The sequence below is a fragment of the Trachypithecus francoisi genome, unplaced genomic scaffold (assembly GCF_009764315.1).
Source record: "Trachypithecus francoisi isolate TF-2019V2 unplaced genomic scaffold, Tfra_2.0 Lachesis_group21, whole genome shotgun sequence".
NCBI lineage: Eukaryota > Metazoa > Chordata > Mammalia > Primates > Cercopithecidae > Trachypithecus > Trachypithecus francoisi.
Window position 1 is genome coordinate 58,035,624 of NW_022681467.1, and position 20,642 is coordinate 58,056,265.

General features: G+C 61.7%; 1 protein-coding gene across 1 annotated transcript; it reads right to left on the bottom strand.

Annotated features, from left to right (window-relative positions):
• Positions 1 to 2,942: 2,942 nt before the first annotated feature.
• On the bottom strand, positions 2,943 to 8,311 carry HRH3 (histamine receptor H3). The gene is made up of 3 exons (XM_033186976.1): positions 7,714 to 8,311; positions 6,471 to 6,637; positions 2,943 to 4,909 (listed from the first exon to the last, which is right to left on the bottom strand). Exons 1-3 carry the CDS (start codon positions 7,961 to 7,963, stop codon positions 3,989 to 3,991), a joined length of 1,338 nt encoding a protein of 445 aa, XP_033042867.1. The 5' UTR covers positions 7,964 to 8,311; the 3' UTR covers positions 2,943 to 3,988.
• Between the last annotated feature and the right edge of the window lie 12,331 nt (positions 8,312 to 20,642).

Genomic DNA, 20,642 nt, shown 5'->3' on the forward strand with positions numbered 1-20,642 from the left:
CAGAGTCACACCTGGCGTCCAGTCCTGGCTGCACCCCTGACTGCCAAGTGTGGCGTGGGACAGAGGTGTCACCAGCCCCCCAAACCCTGGTGCTCACATCTGTAGAACGAAGAGCATCTGTGCCTCCCAAGGTGGCTTCAAGGGCATAGGGTTCCCCACCTGGACCTGGCACCCAAGGGAGTGCCAGTAAATGTTGGACGAAAGGCTCTTCACACCTCCAGGCCCAGCTATAAGCACTGGTTGGGCTAGGGGCCCAGAGAAACAGGGCCAGGCAGCCATGTGTCCCCCAGGTCAGGGCTCCAGAAGCCTTGCCTGGGGCCCCCGTTCTCCCTTGCCGTGGCGCTGGCTCACCAGTAACTGGGACTTTCCTACAGGACGGAAGTGGGGTTGCCTGCTGGGCACCCTGAGAGCTCAGGGGCTTCATCCCAAGCTGGGAAGGATCCTAACCCAGCATGTGCCCAGAACCTGTCCCAGGGACACCCCAGAGCCAGCACGAGGCAGGTGAGGTGGCCAGACACACAGCCAGTGGCAGCCTCTGAGGGCCTGGGCTGGGGAGACCCTGCTGGCCTGAGCCCCTATTTCCTGAGGACCACTCAGGGCCTGGCTGCAGCCCTGTCTTCTGCAACAGATGGGCCAAGGGTGTCCCCGCTAGGTGGCTAGGCCGCCCACATGCACCAGGGCATCCCCCTGTGTCCCCAGCACGCCCTGTTCCTCGGGGACCAAGGCTGGCTGTTGGTCCAGTTCACAGAAGCTCAGGGACCACGTGTGTGCTTGCCCTGTGCAGCCCACTCCCCAACACCATGCCTGGCATACAGTAGGTGCTCAGTAAACAGCAGTGGCCTGGGTGGGCAGACACCCAGGTGGCAGCTCCAGCTCGGGGCCAGCAGGCTCTGTACCCCTCCCAGATGCTCACTCACGGAGAGAGGCCCCCTGTGTGTTTGTTTGTTGCAGAACTCGGGCCCAATAGACTCAGTGTCTTTCTTGTCTCCTCCTCCATCCCGCACAGGAGCTCCAGGGAGCAGCAGTTTCCAGAGATTGAAGGCAAAATTGCTTGAAAGCCTGTGCTTTTATCCTCCAATTTGTAGCCATTTAGCAGGGCCGGGTGGAGGGGCAGCCAGGGCTCTGCTGGGCTGTCGGCACAGAAGCGCCCATCATTGCAGAGAATGGTTTTTTGTCCTTTCCCAGACAGCTCTCGTCTATGGGACCAACACCCCCTGCGGGGCCAGGCTGGGTGGTGGGGTCCCGCAGGGGAGGCCAACGGCCAGTCTGCTGGAGGAGCCTCAGGGCCTCCCAGAGGCAGGAGGGGCACCCCACTCTGAAAGTGACATCTGCCATCATGGTTCCAGCTCCACTTGGGACTGTGCCCAGTCCCGGGGCAGAGGTGCACACGGGCTGGGACAAGAATTATGAAGGAAGGCCCAGGTGTCCCCAGTCTTGTCTCTCCCTCTGTCACTAAGAGGGGTCTTGTGCGGCTTCTGCCCAGGAAGAGGAGCCTGCTCAGAGGGATCACTTTGGTGTCTGGGAGGCAGAGTCAGAGGTCCGTGAGCGGGAAAGAGAGTGGGGATGGTGGGAGAAGGAGAGCAGGGATGGGGGGAAGAGAGGGGGGATGGGGGGAGGAGAGCGGGGATGGTGGGGAGGAGAGCGGGGACGGCGGGGGGGGGGGAGGAGAGTGGGAGGAGGGGAAGGAGAGCGGAGATGGGGGTAAGGAGAGCGGGGATAGGGGGAAGGAGAGTGGGGCGGGGGAGGAGGGGTTGTGGAGGTTCAGATTCTGGGGGAAGTTTCCAGGGAGTTTGGAAAACAAAAGTGCAGGTCTGCTTCCAGCTTCGGGGCATGAGAAAAAGTCTGGAGGTGAGGCATTTTGCTGTTAGTTTCCCCTCTGCAGTACTGAGAACTGGAGTGGCTGGGAAGCAGTGCTTTGAGGGGGAGATGCAGGTCTCCCTGCCCAGGTGGACCCCCCACCCCACCCCCAGCACCGGCTGTGAGAGTAGCCAGAAAATGGCAAGATTCTCTCCCTGCGGTAGGAAGGAACAATGTGAGTGGAAGCACGCCCAGCCAGGCTGCACTATTGGAAATACAGTGGGCTCACAGATGTCAGGGCCCTGGAGGCTGGAGCTGGGGGAGGGATGTTGGGGAAGGTGGTTCCTGGCCCACGCAGTTTGCATCTCACCTAGGTTGGGCTTTTCTGGTTTCCAAGTGGCCTCTGAGTACCTGGTGTGGTCCGGTGTCTGCCTCCCTCTCCTGGGGCCCGTGGAGCAGGTGCAGCTGCCTTCGGGATTGAGGCTCACAAGCCGCAGCCGAGGGCACCACATTCCCTCCCTCCGTCTTCCCCCAAGTGTCCCCATCCTGTACCTTCAGTACCACCTCCAGGCCTTTGCCCAGGACAGCTCCTCTCCCAAAGATGCCTCCGCTCTGGGGCTTATCCCTTCTAGCAACCCCTCCAGCCTAGCTCCAGCGGGCAGGCCCAGACCCTCCCCTCTGGTCACTGCAGTCCCTCTGCCACCCAGCCCCTGTACACGTTGGGCATGGCCATGATCCTCCCTGGGCTCCGAGTCTTGCTGGGGTGCAACCCTGCTCCTGACCAAGAAAGATGAGGCACCTGTCCTGGGGGCAGGAAGGCTGCACAGGGCAGGGGCTGCATGTCTGTGTGTTCAGCACCAGAGCAGGCCCCTCCTGAGCAGGGCGTGGGCTGCATCTCCTCACCCGCCAGCCAGGTCTTGAGAAGTGCAGGGGTCTGGCAGTAGGGCATATGAAGTCCTTGTTGGGATTATACCCTGGTGTAGCAGGCTGGTCTTTCATCCCCACTGCAGCCCCCCACACTTAGAAGAAAACACAGAGACCTCAGCCTCACGCATGTCTCTCAGTGGTTTCTTATCTCCCTGGAGTCTCTCCTCAAAGCATGAAGGCTCTGATCACCCCACAAAGTCCTCAGGAATCAGCACCAATAAAAAAATACACTTTATTGTGACCTCACAGTTTGCAGGGCAGCGCAGCAGGCACAGGCAGAGGAGCATGCAGAGCGCGTGGCACGGGTGCACAGGACATGGCGAAGCGGCCCCTGCCTGGGCACCTCCTCTGGACCACCCCTGCATGCCTTGGGACCCTCAGGCCCGGCCAGGCCCCCTCCTCCCAACAACCCCCAGAGGTCCTGGCCGAGCAAACAGAGTGGCCAGGGCAGGCTTGGCCGCCAGGGCCAGCATGAGCCCAAAGGCGGGGTGGGCAGAAGCAGCTGGCACAGCTCAGCCGGAAGCCTTAGCAGAGGGAGGAGGGCGTGGGAGCCCACACCTGCCAATCCAGCCCTGAGCTCCTCAGCAATTTTGTCTCTCTTGATTAAACATCCCAGGAACATCAAGTTCACAGACATGTTTTCTTCTTCATCTTTCTGAAAACACCCAGAATGGAAAAGCAGAGAACAGCTTCGAGGTTCCTAGGGCCCCTTGACACTTTTGGGGGCAGAGAGAGTTGGTGGGAAGACAGGTGAAAGGGCCAGGCCCGAGGCTTATGCAGGAGACAGAAGGCAGCAAAGGCAGTGTCCTGGGCTTGTCCGGGGAGAGGGACAGTGTGCAGGGGTGTGCAGGTGTGTGCAGGTGTGTGCACGTGCAGAGCAAACTGCTAGGGCAGGAGGCCTGGAGCACACCCAGGCGCTTGCTTTGGGAAGAACACCAGTAACTGTGAAGGGTGGACACCGGCGGGGGGTGGGCAGCATGTCTGAGACCTCCAGACTGTCCCTCCCGGTGGAGCCAGAGTGTTGGGGGCAGGGCCGGCCACCCAGCCTCCAGTCCAGCCAGTGAGGGGCCCTCTGGCCAATCCAGGAAGGTGCTTCCATAGCGGGGCGGGTGGCCTAAGAGAGGCTGCCGTGGCATTAAGAGAGGGCCACAGACACGGCGGGGCTCACCCCTGGGGGAACGAGCCAGGTGGGGGGCAGCGGGGCCAGCTGCCCAGGAGACCTGGGCTGAGAGGGGCGTGGCTGAGGGAGGCTCTGGCAGGCCGCTCACTTCCAGCACTGCTCCAGGGAGCTGTGGGGCTGGATTTTGAGCTTCTGGGGGCAGAGCAGCTTGGTGAAGGCTCGGCGGAAGCTGTGATGGCACAGCGGGTAGAGGACAGGGTTGACTGCCGAGTTGGCCCACAGGAGCCAGAAGGATGTTTCGTACCAGTAGTCAGGGACGCAGTGGCCATGGCAGGCGGCCCGGATGATCATCAGCAGCGTGTACGGGGCCCAGCAGAGCCCGAAGATGCTCACGATGACGGCCAGCGACTTGGCCACTTTCCTGTCTCGAGACAGCCGGAAGCGCTGGGTGAAGCTCTGGGAGACCATCTTCATGCGCTTCTCCAGCGAGGCCGAGGATGCCGACGGCTTGGAGCCCCTCTTGAGTGAGCGCGGCCTCTCAGTGCCCCTCGAGGAGCTGCCAGAGCTGGAGGTGGGTGAGGCCGCGGAGCCGCCCCCACCGCCACCCCCGAGGGCTGCCTCCCCAGCCTCAGCGGCCGTGGCCGCCTCACCCACCCCGTACCGATGCAGCGGCATGGCCTCCCCATGCCCCTTCTGCCAGCAGCCCCAGCAGCCAGGCGGTGGGGGTGGCGAGGGCTGGGCCTCAGGCGGGGGCTCGGGGCCACCTGCCTCTCGAGCCCCATCCAGCCGGAGGCGGGTGCGCCTCTGGATGTTCAGGTAGATGCTGAGATTAAAGAAGGTGACGCTGAGGAAGGGCGTGAAGAACTCCAGGGTGGAGGCCGTGATGAGGAAGTACCAGTTGTAGAAGAACTCAGCGTAGCAGTGGCCCTCGGGGATGGAACTGCCCCCGGACAGGTACTCCCAGCTCAGGATGGCCGGCCCGTACAGCAGGAAGGCCAGCACCCACACCAGCAGCATCTTCCGCACCGCTCGCCGCGTGTTGCCCTGCTGGGCCCGGTATGAGACCTACAGACAGGCAGGCTGGTCAGGGGCGGGGCGGAAGGAATATTGGACTGGGTGTGCCCCTGCAGCCTGTGGGACCCTGTGTGGGCCATTCCCTCAGCAGGATGCTCCTCCCTTCCCCTCCTGTCCTCCCTCCCTCCCTCTTTCCCCTCCCTTCCCCGAACCCTCCCCACCGGGGTCCCAGGCTAGTGCCCTGTCCCCTCCCTCCCCACCGGGGTCCCTGCCACACTCAGTGAGAGCCTCAGAAGCTCCCTGGGACCAACCCAGAACCACCCCCTACCAGCTGTGAGCTCCCTGGGGGTCCTGTCCTTGGCCCCTGCACCCCTGGGACCAGACTCAGCATAGGCCCCAGACCACGCGCGCACACAGCTGTTTCTGACATGATGCATCCTGATCCTGCAAAGGCCTGAGCCATCTCCAGAGGTTGGGGTGGGAGGTCCAGCCCCACTCCCGTGCAGGTGCTTGCACCCCTGGGAGCTGGAAGTGCAGGAATGAAGCCACAAGCTGGCCCACTGCTGGGAGACATCCCCCGCCCTGCCACAGAACAAAGCATCCCAGGTCGACATCAGGGCCTCTGGGGAAGAACAGGGAGGGACGGCAGGGCCCTCCCCAGGGCAGAGAGCAATCAGCTGGTGGGGGCAGGGGGCGGGAGGGCCAAGGGATCCCACTGAGGGGTCCTAGGTAGGACAGCTGGAGGAGGAGGACCTGAGAGCCCCTGCCAACCTCCCCCACAAGCCTGATGGCGTTTACCTTGGTGAGAGCGGGAGCAATATTCACAGCTATTGTAATGAGAGGTGGGCAGAGCACCCCCATGCCAGGCTCTCTGCTTGGTCGCTTTACCGTTCGTGGCAGCTCTCCTTGTGCCCCATGCCTGGTGGCTCCAGGAAAGGAGGGAGAGACCACAGGGGGATGGGCTCAAGAGGACCCCAAACCCATGCTCTTTGCACCCTGTCTCTTGGCCTTTCTAGGCTAGAACGAAACAGCCTGCCCTCAGTCCTGCAGAGGCCCCCATAAAGCCCTGTGGAGGTGAGCTGCCAAGGAGATGAGAAGGGGAAGGAGTGACTTCAGCAGCGGCTCCATGGGCTGCATGGCCCTGAGGCAGGAGCCCGGGTGGGGCAGAGTCCCTGACCCAGGTGGCTGCTCCCACAAAGGGAAATCTGTGGAGTCAGGATCTGCCGCTTGCCTTCCCAGGGCCTGTGTGTGTGTGCACGCTTGCACACGCATGTGTGAGGGATGTCACCCAGGGCCTCTGGCCCCAGATCCTCCCTTAACTCTGGGGACTGCGGACCTGCCCCAGGGCGGGGGCTGCAGTGACAGCCCTGCCTTCAGGAACATCTGCATCCGGATTCCCTGCCTCCTGCCTGGGCCAGGACAGTCTGGCTGCATCCATGGCCCAGAGTGGGCAGCTGGCCATCGAGTGGCTCATGTGTCAGCAGCAAAATCAGTGGGACCAAGCCCACTTCTGCCCACAACTCAGAAGCGGCCGTCCCCACCCCGATGCCTCCCATGGGCGTCCCGACTGTCCCTGCAGGAGTGAGCAGGGGCTCCGCAGCCTGGGACTCACGGCTCGGGTGACCGACAGGAAGCGGTCGTAGCTGATGAGCACGATGTTGAAGGCGGAGGAGGTGCACAGCAGGTAGTCCACCACCAGCCACAGCTTGCAGAGGCCCCGACCGAAGGTCCAGCGGCCCGTCAACACATAGGGCACATACAGTGGGATGCAGAAGGCACCTGTGCGGATACAGTGGGATGCAGAAGGCGCCTGTGGGGAGTAGGGCCACAGTGGGACCATGCAGCCAGGGGACGGGAGGCAGACCGACCTAAGCACAGACACCGCGGAACCTAGGCTGCTTTTCTGGGACCAGCCATCCTCATCTTACCGCCCCCTCCACCTGGTGTCAGCCACAAACTCTGCCCTGCCACCAGCCTTCACCCCCACATAGCTCCCAGCACCACCGGTGTCCCCTGGGCCTGGGAGCAGGAGAGACGATCCAGGCATGGGGAACTCTGGCCACCACAAGACCCCAAGAGCCTGGAGTCGGACTCCCTGGATTTCTGTCCAGCCCTCCCAGCCCTCAAAGGAGGAAAGAAGACAATTTCCTTCTCCCCTCCCCCCGCTGGACTCCAGCCCCTACCCTGGCGTTGGACAGCCCTCCCTCTCAGCTTAGACAACAAGAAAGCCTTTCCCCCGGCTGAAAGGGCACTTGGTTGCAGCCGCCAGCCGCTACTACTACTGCCAAGCAGGCTTGGAGAGTCTGGGAGACGCACCTCGCAGCCCCAACAGGTGTCTGGCACTCCAGCCCCCTCCGCGTGCCCCGCCCCCCCAGCCGGCAGCAGAGCCTGGACACGTGAGAGCGCGCTCCTTCCAGCGTCTCCCCCAACCCCCACCTTCCCCACGGTCCCCTCCCCCAACACAGCTCTAAAAATCCCCCTTCCATGTCCCCTCCCCCAGATCTTCTCTAAACCGCCCCACTGCGCCCTCCGCGCGTCCTAAGTCCGTAGCAGCCTTTGTTTGGCTATAGCGCAGGAACCAGGGCTGCACCCGCTGCCTTTGCGCCTTGCGCCTCGCCCAGTGCCCGTGTCCCTTCCCGGGGACACCTCTCTCTAGCCCTTGTCCCGAGGCCTGAGTGGCAAGGAACTTCGCCTGTGCCCCCCACACCATGGGCTCCGGACGCCCCCTTCCCAGGCCGGGTCCCCTGGTGGGGCGTGTGCCTGCGGGAGCCACCCAGGTCCGTGCTCCAGTCCCCGCTGGCCCGGCCACGCTGGGCGCCCCTGGGTCCCACGGCGGCCGGGGGCTGGGGATTTACCCACGAGGAAGTCGGAGATGGCGAGGTTGAGCAGGAAGAAGTTGTTCTGAGTGCGGAGGCTCGAGTCGGCCACGAAGGCGAGCATGACCAGCGCGTTGCCCAGCACCGTGGCCACGATGAGCAGCGCCATGAGCGCGGCCAGCACCGCGGTCCAGGCTGCCGAGAAGCCGCGCGCCCCGCCCGCCGCCGCCGCCTCGCCCGCCAGCGCCCCCGAAGCGTTCAGCGGCCCGTCGGGCGGCGCGCGCTCCATGGCCCCGCAGGCTCACGCGGCTCCGGGACGCGGGGCAGGGCGCCAGCGGAGAGCTGGGAGGCCGGAGGGTCCCCGGCCCGGGAGCCTCGTCTTTGCGGGCCCTTGGCCGGGTGGGGTTCCCCGGTGGGCGCCCAGCGCATGGTCCGGGGGGCTGGGGCCGGGGCCAGGGCGAGCGGTGCCGAGGGGGCCGGGGCCGGATCCGAGCCCAGTGGGGCCAGCAGCGCTGCTGCTGCAGCGGGAGAGGAGCCGGAGCCTGAGCCGCTGCCGGCGCGACCGTGCACCCGGAGCGCAACGCGCAGCCGAGTGCGCCCCGCGCCCAGCCCACCGCCCCGCGCGCCCCGCGCAGCACCCCCGCCATTGGCTGCCGCCCTCGCCCCGCCCCCGCCCCGCCCCCGCCCCGCCCGGCGCCGGCAGCACCACGGACAGCGCCGCGTGCCCGCCAGGCAGGCTGGAGCCCAGCCCCTGCGCTCACCGCAGCTGGCTGGGAGCCCGGCCGGGACTTGACCGGGTCTGGGGGCTCGCCTGCGGTCAGCCAGCCCGCGCACTCGGAGCCGTGGTCTGAGTTGCTCGGCCTTTCCCGTGCCCTCGGCCCTGGGGACCCCTACCCAGTCATCATGGGGAGCCCTGGCGCCTGTGGGGACCCGGGGTGGGGGTGGGGGAAACGCCTGCACCCGCGCTCCGGGGAACTTGCCCTGCGGGGCATTTCCTCGGTGCATGTTTTGGGAATGTGGGTCTCCCCGGGAAGGAACGTCTGGAGGAGAAGGGATGGGGAGGAGGGGGTCTTGGAAAGCCGGTGCCCAGACCAGGGGTCCGCTCCACCTCCCGTTTGCACGGACCCTGGGTGCCAGCCTCCCTGTGGACAGGGCCCAGTGCAGGGTCCAGAGTGACCTGCAAGGCGCAGGCAGATGTGGAGTTACATAAGGGAAAATGAGGCGCCGGGCGGACCCAGCCGGAGAGGAGCGCGTCTAGCCCGGGTTCCGGCGGCCTCAGGCTGAGGAGGGAGCAGCAAGCCGCTTGGAGCCCAGCCACGGACCCCCGTGGACAGCGGGGCAGTCGCCACTGCAGCGGACAGACGAGGTCACTGCGCTCAGGGCGCAGGTGGTGGCTGTGTCAGCGCCTGAGGGGAGGGATGGGGGAGGAGAGGAGAGGTGGCAGGAGGGAGCGCCCCCACTACCAGACACATGCGCTCAGATACACCGGGTCAAGGACAGATTCCGCCTGAAACACTCAGGGCAGACAGACAGACATGCCCACACTCAGATACACAGACACCCACAGGCCAGGGAAGCAGCCTCCAGAGCCAGGCTGGGGACCCACCAACAGTGAGACACACATCAGACAGCAGGCAGGGAGGGAGCTGCGCCCCAGGAGAGGGAAGCAGCAACTCTGCTCTGTTGCCAGCTGAAGGCATCCCTGGTGCCTCAAAGAGGGCAGAGTGCGCGTGTCTGGGGGAGGGGCTGCGGGGGGACCCCAGGCACTGACATGCACCGTCACTCCCCTACTTATAGCAGCTTCCCCATCCTGTGGGGACCTACTCCTTCCCCTCACCCCAAGTGGTGCTTCACAAACTTTGGGGAGAGAGGGGCTGGGATTCCTCTGTTGCCACCTCAGGGCTGACTGCAGAGAGGAGCCCCAGACCAGGGGCCCCAGCCAGCCCACTATGCCATGGCTTCTAGGAGTCTGCTCTGACGGGAGGGGTTCGGCTTCCCTCTCTGACTACCCGATTGTACTCATCCCACTCCACCTGCAAGCCCTACTCCTCATACTGGCTCCCCCAGGTTCCCTGCACCCCACCCTAACTCACCCAGTGAGGAGGGGCTGTGCCTGGACCAGGGAAAAGTTTTCAAGGGGAAAAATTCATGGAACCGGGCAGCAAGGGGCTGTGGGGCCACCAGAGTTGCCACCCAGCCCCGCTGCAGCCCTTGACTCACTGTCCCCACCCAAACCAGCAACTTCTTGTTAAGTGAACTCCTCCCCAAGCCCTTCTCCTCCACAAGTACCCACTGAGGCTGCAGGAGATGGCATTGGGTGGGGGTTAAGAGGGGGCCCTGGCTCTCTCCCTCACTGGCTGAAGCCTCAGTGTCCCCATCTTGGAATGGGGAATATAAATTGGAGCCCCAAACAACCAAGGATGAAGGGGTCTGGAGGCTGGCCCAGTCAGTCTCCCTCCCCACCCCTCCTCCCCTGTCATCCACAGCTGCCCAGGCTTCCCCGTGAACTGACTAGCCCTGGAGAGCCTGGGCAGTGCCGGCCTGGGCCAGACGACCCAGACAGAAGGGGCTTTCATGGTGTTTTGTCTGCCACACAGCCTCAGGGGGAACAGCTCAGCCCACACCTGCCCCACAGCTGTTCTGAAACCCCCGCGGAGCTTGCACCAAGACCCAGGGGCCATGGAATCTGGACCCACAGGCGGGGAATCCCACACAGCATGGCATCGGCCAGGGGACCCATTTCTGCAGCCCCTCACCACAGTGGTGACACATATCCATCACATGCCTGTCGGTCACCTCAGGGCACCCTCGCGGGAAGTCAGAAGGAGGCCCCGGGGTTCAACTCCCGTCAGTGGGGACCCAGCTGTGTGACCCCGGGTGAGTTACCAAACTTCTCTGAGCTGCTGTAAATGGAGGCTGCCTGGAGAGGAGAGGGCCTGGCTTGGCCCCGAGGTCTGATAATGACCGGGGCTGGCAGCCGTGAACGCCCCCTATCGACCAGACTCGGTGGGAGTGCTTGGTACCTGACCTCACCAGCCCCTGCAAGGCCATAAAGTTGGGCAGGACTTGCCACCCTGTAGCACTGGTGAGCCCCCTGCCCGAGGTCACACAGGCCTACCCCCTCCATGGCCACATGTCCAGCCCAACCTGAGGTCAGCAAGCGCACGAGGGTGACCAGCAGCCATGCGAGAGGCCCATGTCCTTGCCCAAACAGGAGGCCAGTGTCCTCTGGCCTGGAGCCTGATGCGGCCACGACAATGCAGAGTGCATGGGGCTGGTCCCTGTGTAGCCTGTCTAGCCCTGGGAGGCTCTGTCCCAGGGAGTGGCTATGTTGTGTACCTTGTGATGAAAAAAGAAAGTGGCCAGGGGAGACCATCCCTGGATTCACGGGTAGAGGCCAATGTCCCGGCAGGCTGGTCCGGGCAGGGGAGAAAGAGGACTAGAGATGGAGACAGGAGCTCTGGGTCAGAGCCATGTGGATGGCCAAGTGACTATGGGCCTAGCTTGTTGGTTTCGTATCACAAGCAAACACCCACCAGAGGCCAGCCGCCCTGAAGACATGACATTAGCAAGCCGCTGTTATTGGCCACCCTCGAACTGGGATGTTCAAGGTGAGTGAGTGCAGTGAGGCCCCATTGAGTGCAGTGGCCACCCTGGAGGCTACGCGTGGGCCCAAGGGCACCGACCCCCACCTCCCAAGGCCCATCTGCTGCTGCTGCCTCTGAATGTCTGACCGCCAACAAGTGTTCAATACCCAGCCCCAAGTAGGGGACACTCTCTGAGGACAGCAATAGCTGCTGGCGAGCTGGCTCCATGGGTCCTCTTCCCCAGTCCTCATGGGCCACAGACCTGCTCTGGGTGTCGGTCGGCCTCTCTTGCCTGTTGAGCCTACACTGTAATCCAGGGGCCTATGGACTCCAGATCCACAGGCAGAGACTCCTACAGTGTGGCATCTGGCCAGGGGATCCTCTTCCCATGAAGTCGGAGCCGGCATGGCCCCCCTGGCCATGGGCCCACCAGGGTCTGGCCTGCCACACCACCCAGGAGCAGCCTCCGGAGGCACACCAGCCTGGGACACTCACCTTTGAGGCTGGTGCTGCCCTGCAGACAAGGATGACAGAGCAGAGACCTTTCCATGGCGCCACGTCTGCCAACAAGAAGACTATAGACCTTCAGGATCAGGGAAGGAGCAGGAGGGGCCCGCCTGGCATCCATCAGGGGAATCCGTGCTTTCCAAACTCTGGGCTCTGCAGGGCTCAAGCTTCTCATCTCTGAGGGACACTGGGGACACACTGGGGATGGCTCACTGGTGATGGACCTGCTCACTGGGGACACACTGGGGATGGCTCACTGGGGATGGACCTGCTCACTGGGGATACAGTTGTGGATGGCTCCCAGGCATTTTGAGCTCCTGAGCTCCAGCAGACAAGACAAGGAGCCACCTTTCTGTCAGGGTGAGTGACCCTGATCAGCAGGAGGAGGTGGGGCTACTGTTTTCAGAAGAGGAGGGGTGGGAGGGGCTGAGTGTGAGACTTAGGGCCCTCTTGGGCGCCATGGCACCCCTTGGCCCGATCGTTTCTGTGCATGGACAAGTGCGGCCACCCCAGCCTGAGAAAGTCCAGTGGCCAGGGTGCAGGGAAGGAGCGTGAGCCTCCAGGACCAGCAGTGGCCACAGCCGAGGTGGGAGAGTGCAGGAGGGAGGGAATGCATGCCAGGTGGGGCCCCAGTTCAGCTGCCCCTGTGCCCTGACCCCCGATCCTTCACAGGCCTCACCCCAACACATCCCTCTACCTCCCGAGCTGTCTCAGCATCTGCTTCCTGGAGGACCCACCTTGACACAGCCCAGGTTCCAATTTTGAAAGGATGGTCAGGGAGCTTCCACTGAGGAGACACATGAGCAAAGTGGGAAGAGAGGGAGGTGGATATTGGAGGGAGCAGAGTTCCAGGAAGGGGAACAGCGGGAGTGAAGGGCAAGGGGTGGACCACGTTCGTGTTCCAGGGACAAAGAGGAAGCTCATGCGGCTGGAGCTCAGGCAGGGGCATGGGAAATGCATTCCAGGGGCAGGTCTTGTAGCGCCTTGAGCTGCTGCAAGGATGCTGGTGTTTTCTTGGACAGGTGCTCCAGGAGGGCCTGGGGAACACTTTTACGGGATCCCCTGACTGCACTGGAGAGTGGTCTCTAGGTGGATGAGGGCAGAGAGACCAGAGGGGAGGCGATGGTGGTGGTGGCAGTGGGGGGCAGGCAGACCTGGGCAGATTCTGACATGGGTTGGCAGGTGAGGTTGGCATGAGAGGGCAGAGGAGGCGAGGGGCCCAGCCCAACTCCATGATTTGAGCTCAAACGCCTCAAAGGCAGTGCTGACAATGAACCAGAGGGAGAGGTTTGGGGGACGAAGAGGTGCCCTGTTGAGGGTGTCGAGGTTGAGCTGCCAAGTGGATGTTCAAGAGATGAGACTGGTCAAATGGGCAGTCAGGGACTGGGAGGAGAGGAGCTCTGGGCTGGTGGCCATGCTGGTGTCACAGCAGCGGACAGCAGGATGCTGTCCCATCACCCTGTGCCATCGGAAGAGCAGCTCTGCCACCAGCATCTCTGGTGCCCAGAAAAGACCTTTCTCTTTGGAGCCGGTGGTGTGCCCAGGTGCTGTCCCTGCAGTGCTCTGTCTCTGCTGCATGGGGACACAGCTGCTGGTGAGTAATATGGGGGTGAGGCGCAGGGCCGCCAGGGCCAGTGCAGGACAATTGTCCTGCTGGTTACAGCCAAGGCACCTGCGGGGGTCTGGGGCCAGCGCTGTGCTGCCTCTTCCAAGGAACCCATATTTGCTTTCTCTCTGTCTGCAGGAGCTCATTTGAATTTGGGAATGTAAATTTTTCTTTTTTTGTTCCATGCCTTTTTTTCCCCCGTGACATTCTGAGCCAGCTCCGGGTGCATCCTGACGAGCTCAGGGCCTGGGTGTGACAAGAATGGCGTCGGAGGCCACCGACTTGGAATAAAAAGTTGAGTCTGGTTTACCTGCTTTTGCAGAGCAGATAGAATTGGGCCCAAGGCTTCGGTGGCGGGAAGGACAGAGAGGACGGGAGAGCCAGGTATTAGTTGCTACAGTTTGGTTGAAAGTGACAGAGCCCAACTCAGGACAAGGAGCATGTGCTGTTTCCGGTGCCCACGAAGTCCAGGGCAGTGAGTTTCAGGCACAGCTGCATCCTGGCTCAAGTACAGCTGCTCCCTCCATCTCGTCTTACCCTGTGTGCGCTTCAACCTCAGGCAGGGAGTATCTTCCTGAGGTCTCTCCCTGCAGCTCCAAGTGACTCCCCTGTCCCCTCCTCCATCCCCAGGCAGGAAAGGAGGCTGCCTTTCAGCTAACAGAACCCCAGGATCAGCCACTTTGGCCTGGCATTGGCCTGACTCAGGCAATCGTGATGCCTGAGCTCACAACAGAGGAGTCAAACCCTGGCTGAGGATGCATGAGAAGTGGAGGGGGAGTAGTGGTGGTCATCCCTGCAGCTGCCTTGGGGTCCCTGCAAGGAGCCCCTGCTTAATCCCCTAGTAATGCCTCAGGGGTCCAAGTGCCATCCTGCTGGGACAGGGGGCCTGGGCACAGAGAGCCTGGCCGTGGTGGGGGTGGTGGGGAAAGTGTGACTGCAGAGATGACCTTCTCTCAGGGCATCTGTGTCTCTTGCTGCCTGGCTCCTGTGAGAAGTGAGGTTGAGAAAGCAGGCAGAGGGGCAGTGATGGGTGACGGCAGCTTGGCAGATCTCAAGGGGCCCAGGCAGGATGGCTGTAGAGCCACCCGTGGTCCATCCGTAGGAAGGAAGCCTGCAGGCCCCTCGGGGTCTGCTCCCTGCTCACCCAGGGCTGATACAGCCAGCTTAAGGGACAAGGTCGCAGGCTGGGCGTGGAGGCTCATGCCTATAATCCCAACACTTCGGGAGGCCAAGGCAGGAGGATCGCTTGAAGCCAGGAGCCCAAGACCAGCCTGGGCAACGTAGAGAGACCCCGTCTCTACAAAAAATAAAGAAAGAGGCAAGGTCACACCCACACCACAGGCCAGGACAACGGCCCCCAGAAAACCAAGCTCCAATTACACCACAGCTCTTCCTGCTGAGCCCGGGGGCCTGCTGAGCCCTGGAGCATGGGTCCGAGGGCAGAGGTTGGGGCAGGGAGAGTGAAGAACTGAATGGAGCCTGACCCAGCACTCTTGCCTCCTAAGGATGGTGCCTGGTGGAGACATCAAGCACGAAAGAAGGGGTGATCCTAGGAGGGCTCCCTGGAGGAGGTGGTGCCTGCAAGAGGTCTTGAGGACCCAGGTCTGATTCGAGGGTCAATAGCCCGGTGAGTGCCGAGGCTGCCGGAGAAACTGGAGGAATGAAAAATCTTTGCCTGAGGAAAGGAGCTCCTGCCTCCCCAGAAAGTCCCTCCGTGGGAACCAGACTGTTGCTGGCGCGCAGTGTGCACCTCCCAGGGCTGGCTGAGAAGTATTTGCTGAATGAATGGAACAGATTGCATCTGTGCAGCCTCCCTCCGTGGGCTAAGAATGAAGACGTGATAGAGAAAACAGAAAAGAAGACAGAAAGCAGAACGGTCTCCACTGTGCTTTTCCAGAACCCTCTGAAGGGCCGAGAGGGCTCCAGGGCATCTGGGACCTGGCCCCAAACCCAAGTCCAGCTGTGGGGGGCCCAGCCACAGCCCAGGAGCCCTCACGCCCTCCCTAAGAGCATTTGGTGGGACCTCCTGTGGCTATGATCCAGCAGAGCAGCACTGCCTGGGGGTCTCCGAGCTAAACCCAAGCCATGAGCCCCCATCCCTGCCAGTGCCTGGGGGTGAATCAGGCCCTGAACAGTGGTAAGCATCAAGCCAGAAGGCCGTTGGGCCAGGCCAGAAGTAGGCACAGGCCCTGGGGGAGGGGGATGTCTGGAACCTCAAACTGGTTGGCATCCAGCTCCTCCTGCTTCCCATGCCAGGGTGCCCTGAAACCCTGCCGGTGTCTGCCCTGAACACCTTGCCCACCCCCTCAGCCTACGTCCCAGCAGTGGGGACCAGGCTTGGTGACCCCAGTCCATCCTGCAGACCCCTAGCCAGGGCACAAGGCTGGGCAGGCCGGCCAGGGGCCATGTGCTCCCGGCTACTCCACACACGGGCCGGTGGGGCCCTCCCCTCCAGCAGCTGAGGTCAACACAGGCGGGTGCCTGGTGGATCTAGTGGAGGGCGACAGACAAGAACGTGGGGCGTGTGGCCAGCACACACTGCCCAGGGCTGCTGGAGGACTAGCCCCATCTCTGTCCACCCCCTGCCTCCCGCCTGGGTGGGGAGTCTGTCTGGGGAGGAAGCAAGGATGGCCACAGGGCGGGCACACTGGACGCCTGGGGTGAGTACTGGGCAGGCCAGCCCCCATCCAGCTGCTTCCTGGATCCACTCTGGGTGTAAGGCTGAGAGGCTGGCTTTACCTTGGAACCTGAAGCCTGGTGGGGAGGTGGCCCCTCCTCCTCCCTCTGTCCCCGCCTCCTGTACCTCCATGCCCCTCCCCAGACACACGCCCCTCAGGCCCTGCCCCACCTGGCACTTGCCCCCGTGGGTGCCTCCTCCCAGAAGCCTTCAGGGTTACTCCAGGTCTTCCCATTGCCTGTGCTGTTCCCAGAGCTGCTGACCGTTGTTCCAGGTAGTGTATGCTCTCAGCCCTAGGGCAAGCAAACACAGAGTCCTGACCCCTCCTGGAGCCCTGGGCCCTCTTCCCCTGCAGAAGGTCGGAAAGAGGCGCCCGGTGGAGGGGCTGAGCGGTGCAGGTGGGCTCAGGGAGCCCAGTCCTGGAGAGGAGTCTGGGCCCTACGAGGACGACGACGGAGATGGGGACGGGGATGGGGACGGCCCTCTCTATTGACTCCCTGGAGTCCTCCAGATCCAGGGCAGCTCCTGGGGAACTGGTGCCTGCTGGAAAAACTAACCCAGATTTGATCAGTGCTGGGGCTGGGATCCAGGGAATGTGGGCGCACCCCTGTGTCCCAGGTGAGGAAAGATGGGGGCTCCCAAGAAGCAGGCAAGGGATGCATGCGTGTGCGTGCGTGGGTCTATGTGCCTGTCAATGTACACGTCTGTGTGCATCCGGGTATGTCTGTGCGTGTCTCTCTGGGCTATGTGTGTGTGCACATGCGTCTGTGGGTCTGTGGCTGTGTCTGAGGGTGTTTGGTGCGAGTTGTGAGAGAGGTGTTAGGAGGAAACCGACACTGTCCTCTTCCGCCCTGCAAGGGACAGGTCAGGGTGGGAGAAACAGTCCCTCCCTCCACAAAGCCCTGAGCCAGGGCAGGGGTCGAGAATTGCTCTACAGGCAGACCCCCTTCCCCTGGGTCTGGGCACGAATCACTGTCACTTGCTGCCCGCACGCCTTTCATACACACTCACTCACACACCCACACTCGCACTCACACACACATTCAACAGTCATTCCACACACACACACATCCCCCCCACACACACACTCAACACATCCCACACACACTCCCACATTCATCCCAAACACTCAAATACACACTCATCCCACTCAAATACACGCTCATCCCACACACACACACACTCATCCCACGCACTCAACACTCACACACTCATCCCACACACACTCAGCCCAAACACACACACTCAACACTCACATACACACTCATCCTATGCACACACACACTCATCACACACACACTCAGCCCAAACACACACTCACACTCAACACTCACACACACACTCATCACACACAAACACACGCTCATCCCCCACAAACTCACACACTCATCCCACACACACTCACACCCTCATTCCACACACACACTCATCCCACACACACTCATACACTCAACACTCATCCCACACACACTCACACACTCAACACTCATCCCACACACACTCACACACTCATCCCACACACACACTCATCCCACACACACTCACACACTCAACACTCATCCCACACACACTCACACACTCATCCCACACACTCAATACTCACACACTCATCCCACCCACACACTCATCCCACCCACACACTCATCCTCCAAACACACACTCATCCCACACAGACTCAACACTCACACATTCATCCCATACACACATACTCATCCCACACACTCACACACTCAACACACCACACACCCATCCCACACACACTCATCCCACAAACACACACACTCAGAGACTCGCACTCACATTCAAACATGCTTCCCTCCATTCCACACACACGCACACACTCAAACACATACACACTTCCCTTCAATTCGACACACACACTCAAACACGTAGACACTTCCCCCATTCCACAGACACACACATTCTCCTCAGTTCCACACACATACACACTTCCCCATTCCACACACACACTCTCACACACACACCCTCAATTCCACACACAAAACTTCCCCCATTCCACACTCACACACTCACAAACACGTACACACTTCCCCATTCCACACACACTTCCCCAATTCCACAAACACATACACACTCACACTCAAAACACGTACACACTTCCCCATTCCACACATACACTCACTCGCACACACACTTCTCCCTCAATTCCACACAGTCTTCCACTCACACACTCACACATACAAACTCACTTCTACACCCACACTCTCACACCCATACGCACACACACTCCCAATTCCACACACTCTTCCACTCACACACTCACACTCATTTCCACTCACACACACGAACACTTCCACACTCACTCACACACACTGCCAATTCCACACTCTTCCATTCACACACACATTCATTCACACTTCCACACACACTCCCACAATTCCACACACACGACACATTCACATGCACATTCTCACCCACACACACTGTGCCATACACACTTCCACTCACACACACACAAAACCAGAAAACAAGGGAACAAGCTGTCCCGCCTGGGCTGTCCCCTGGGGAGCAGGGGAGAGTGCCTGGGACCAAAAAGCTTTGTAGGGCCTCATGTAGCTTTCCTTGGAACCCACCAGTGTGGCAGGGGGTGCGTCCCGGCTGCAGCTGGGAATCCGAGGTCCCGAGCCAGACCAAGGGCATGAGCAGGGGGCAGCTGGATGCCCGGGCCAGACCAAAGGCATGAGCAGGGGGCAGCTGGGGCCAGACCCGGGCCTTGATGGAGGACGATGGAGGCACAGCTCCTAGACCCAGGCCAGAGGCTGCCTTTGCAGGACATGGTGGGGCCAGCTGGGCTCTCCCCATGGCCCTGGAGGAAGGGTTGTCCACATCCCCGGGGTGCTTGTTACCCTGGTGCGTCCCCCTGCCCCCTGCCCTACACTGGCCAGCCTCACCTAGATCTGCCTCTTCCTGGTGTCCCATCATCCTTTTACTTTTTCTGAAGTTGCTTAACTGATCCAAGCAGAGATGGGAGTGCCCAAGGGATGTGCGGTGAGGTCACTGGGCAACTCCTCCGTCCCCTGGGCTCTGTGTCCCACCTGTGCAGCACTGGATGAGCCAGTGGCACAAAGACCCTGGTGGAAACATCTGGGGCTCCTTGGTGTGCATCTTGAGTGCCCAGCTGTGTGCTCTTCTGAAGGGTGACCCCAGCCCGGAATGCCCTGATGAGGAGAGGAGGGAGTCAGAGACCGGTTGGGACAGGTGGCCGTCCTTTCCCTGTGTGGCGAGGTGGGCAGATAGCTCAGGATGCTTCATTTACCAGGATGGAAACCTTGCCTGCATCTGAGAGTACACTGGTGGTGCTATCTCCTTCAGGCATGGCTGGATCCAGGAGCCTGATGGCTACCAGCAGAACTGGTGTCCCCACCCTGGGCTCAGCCTGCCGTCCTCTCAGGCAGCACTTACCCTTGGCATGGCACCTCCAGGCTGACATCCCAGCTCAGACCTGGGGTCCATGAAGGGCCCGAGTATGATCTGACTGATTATGGCTAGGGGATGAGTGATACCCAGGCAATGAGTGTTGCCCAGGTCCCAGTGACATGCCCTATCTGGGGCAAGAGATGGGCTCAGCTTAGTACCAACCTATGGGTAGTTCCCAAAGGAGGATTCAGGGCTGTTCCTAGGAGATATGGTGGATGCTGGGCAGAGCCCTGGCAATGCTCGCATGCCCTCCAAACAGCTTTCCCTTGCTCTGCCTCCTCTGAGCCTCACCAAGCCCCCAGGCAGTTGAGGCTCAGAGTGCCTCTGTGGCCCACTTAGGACCTCCATCAGCACCTAGGACCTCCATCAGCAAAGGCCGGGTATAGACCCCTGTGGGCTCCAGGTTCCACCCCAACTCCCAGCCATCTGCCCAGACCGACCCATGCCCACCTCCTGCATATGCCCTGGGCGTTACTGAACCCCTATTTCCTGAAGCCAGCCAGAGGGTGGGAGCACCAGCCAGCACGGTCCTCCCTGGCCCCAGGGATCTCCCAGCCCTGGGGCATGGGGGACTCCTGGGCAGACTGCCTTCCCCCAGCTTGTGCAGGCTGGCACCAGGCACAGGGCATCTTATCAGCTCCTCCATCTCTTCCCCAGAACAGGTCCAGCCTGCTCACCCGGCCTGTCACCAGGCCTGGCAGGGATGGCATCTCCTGGCTGACTGCATGCAACTGCTGAAACCCCATGGGTCCTGCTTCCAGTGCCGCACCCTCCTTGCCCAGGACAGCTGCAGAATTTACCAGGTACCCTGCGGACCCTGCTTCCTGGGCCACACCCTCTTCGCCCAGGATGGCTGCAGGGCTCACCAGGTCCTCCGCACAGTGAAAATGTGAGCTCCTTGCCCCAAGATGATGAAGAATTTCAAGACGGGAATGGTAGAGTGGTAAATTAACCTCAGGTGCCATGGGACAGCACAGGTTGGGTGCTGTGAGCCCTGCATGAAGCTCCTGGTGGGTATAGCTCCGTCTCATGGGTCACCCCTCTCTACCATGACCATGAGGACTGGGCTGGGCATGCAGTGCCCTGCTGTGATCCCTGACACACAGACCGCTAGCCATCTCCTCCACCCACTCCCTGACCTCCTCTCCCAGGG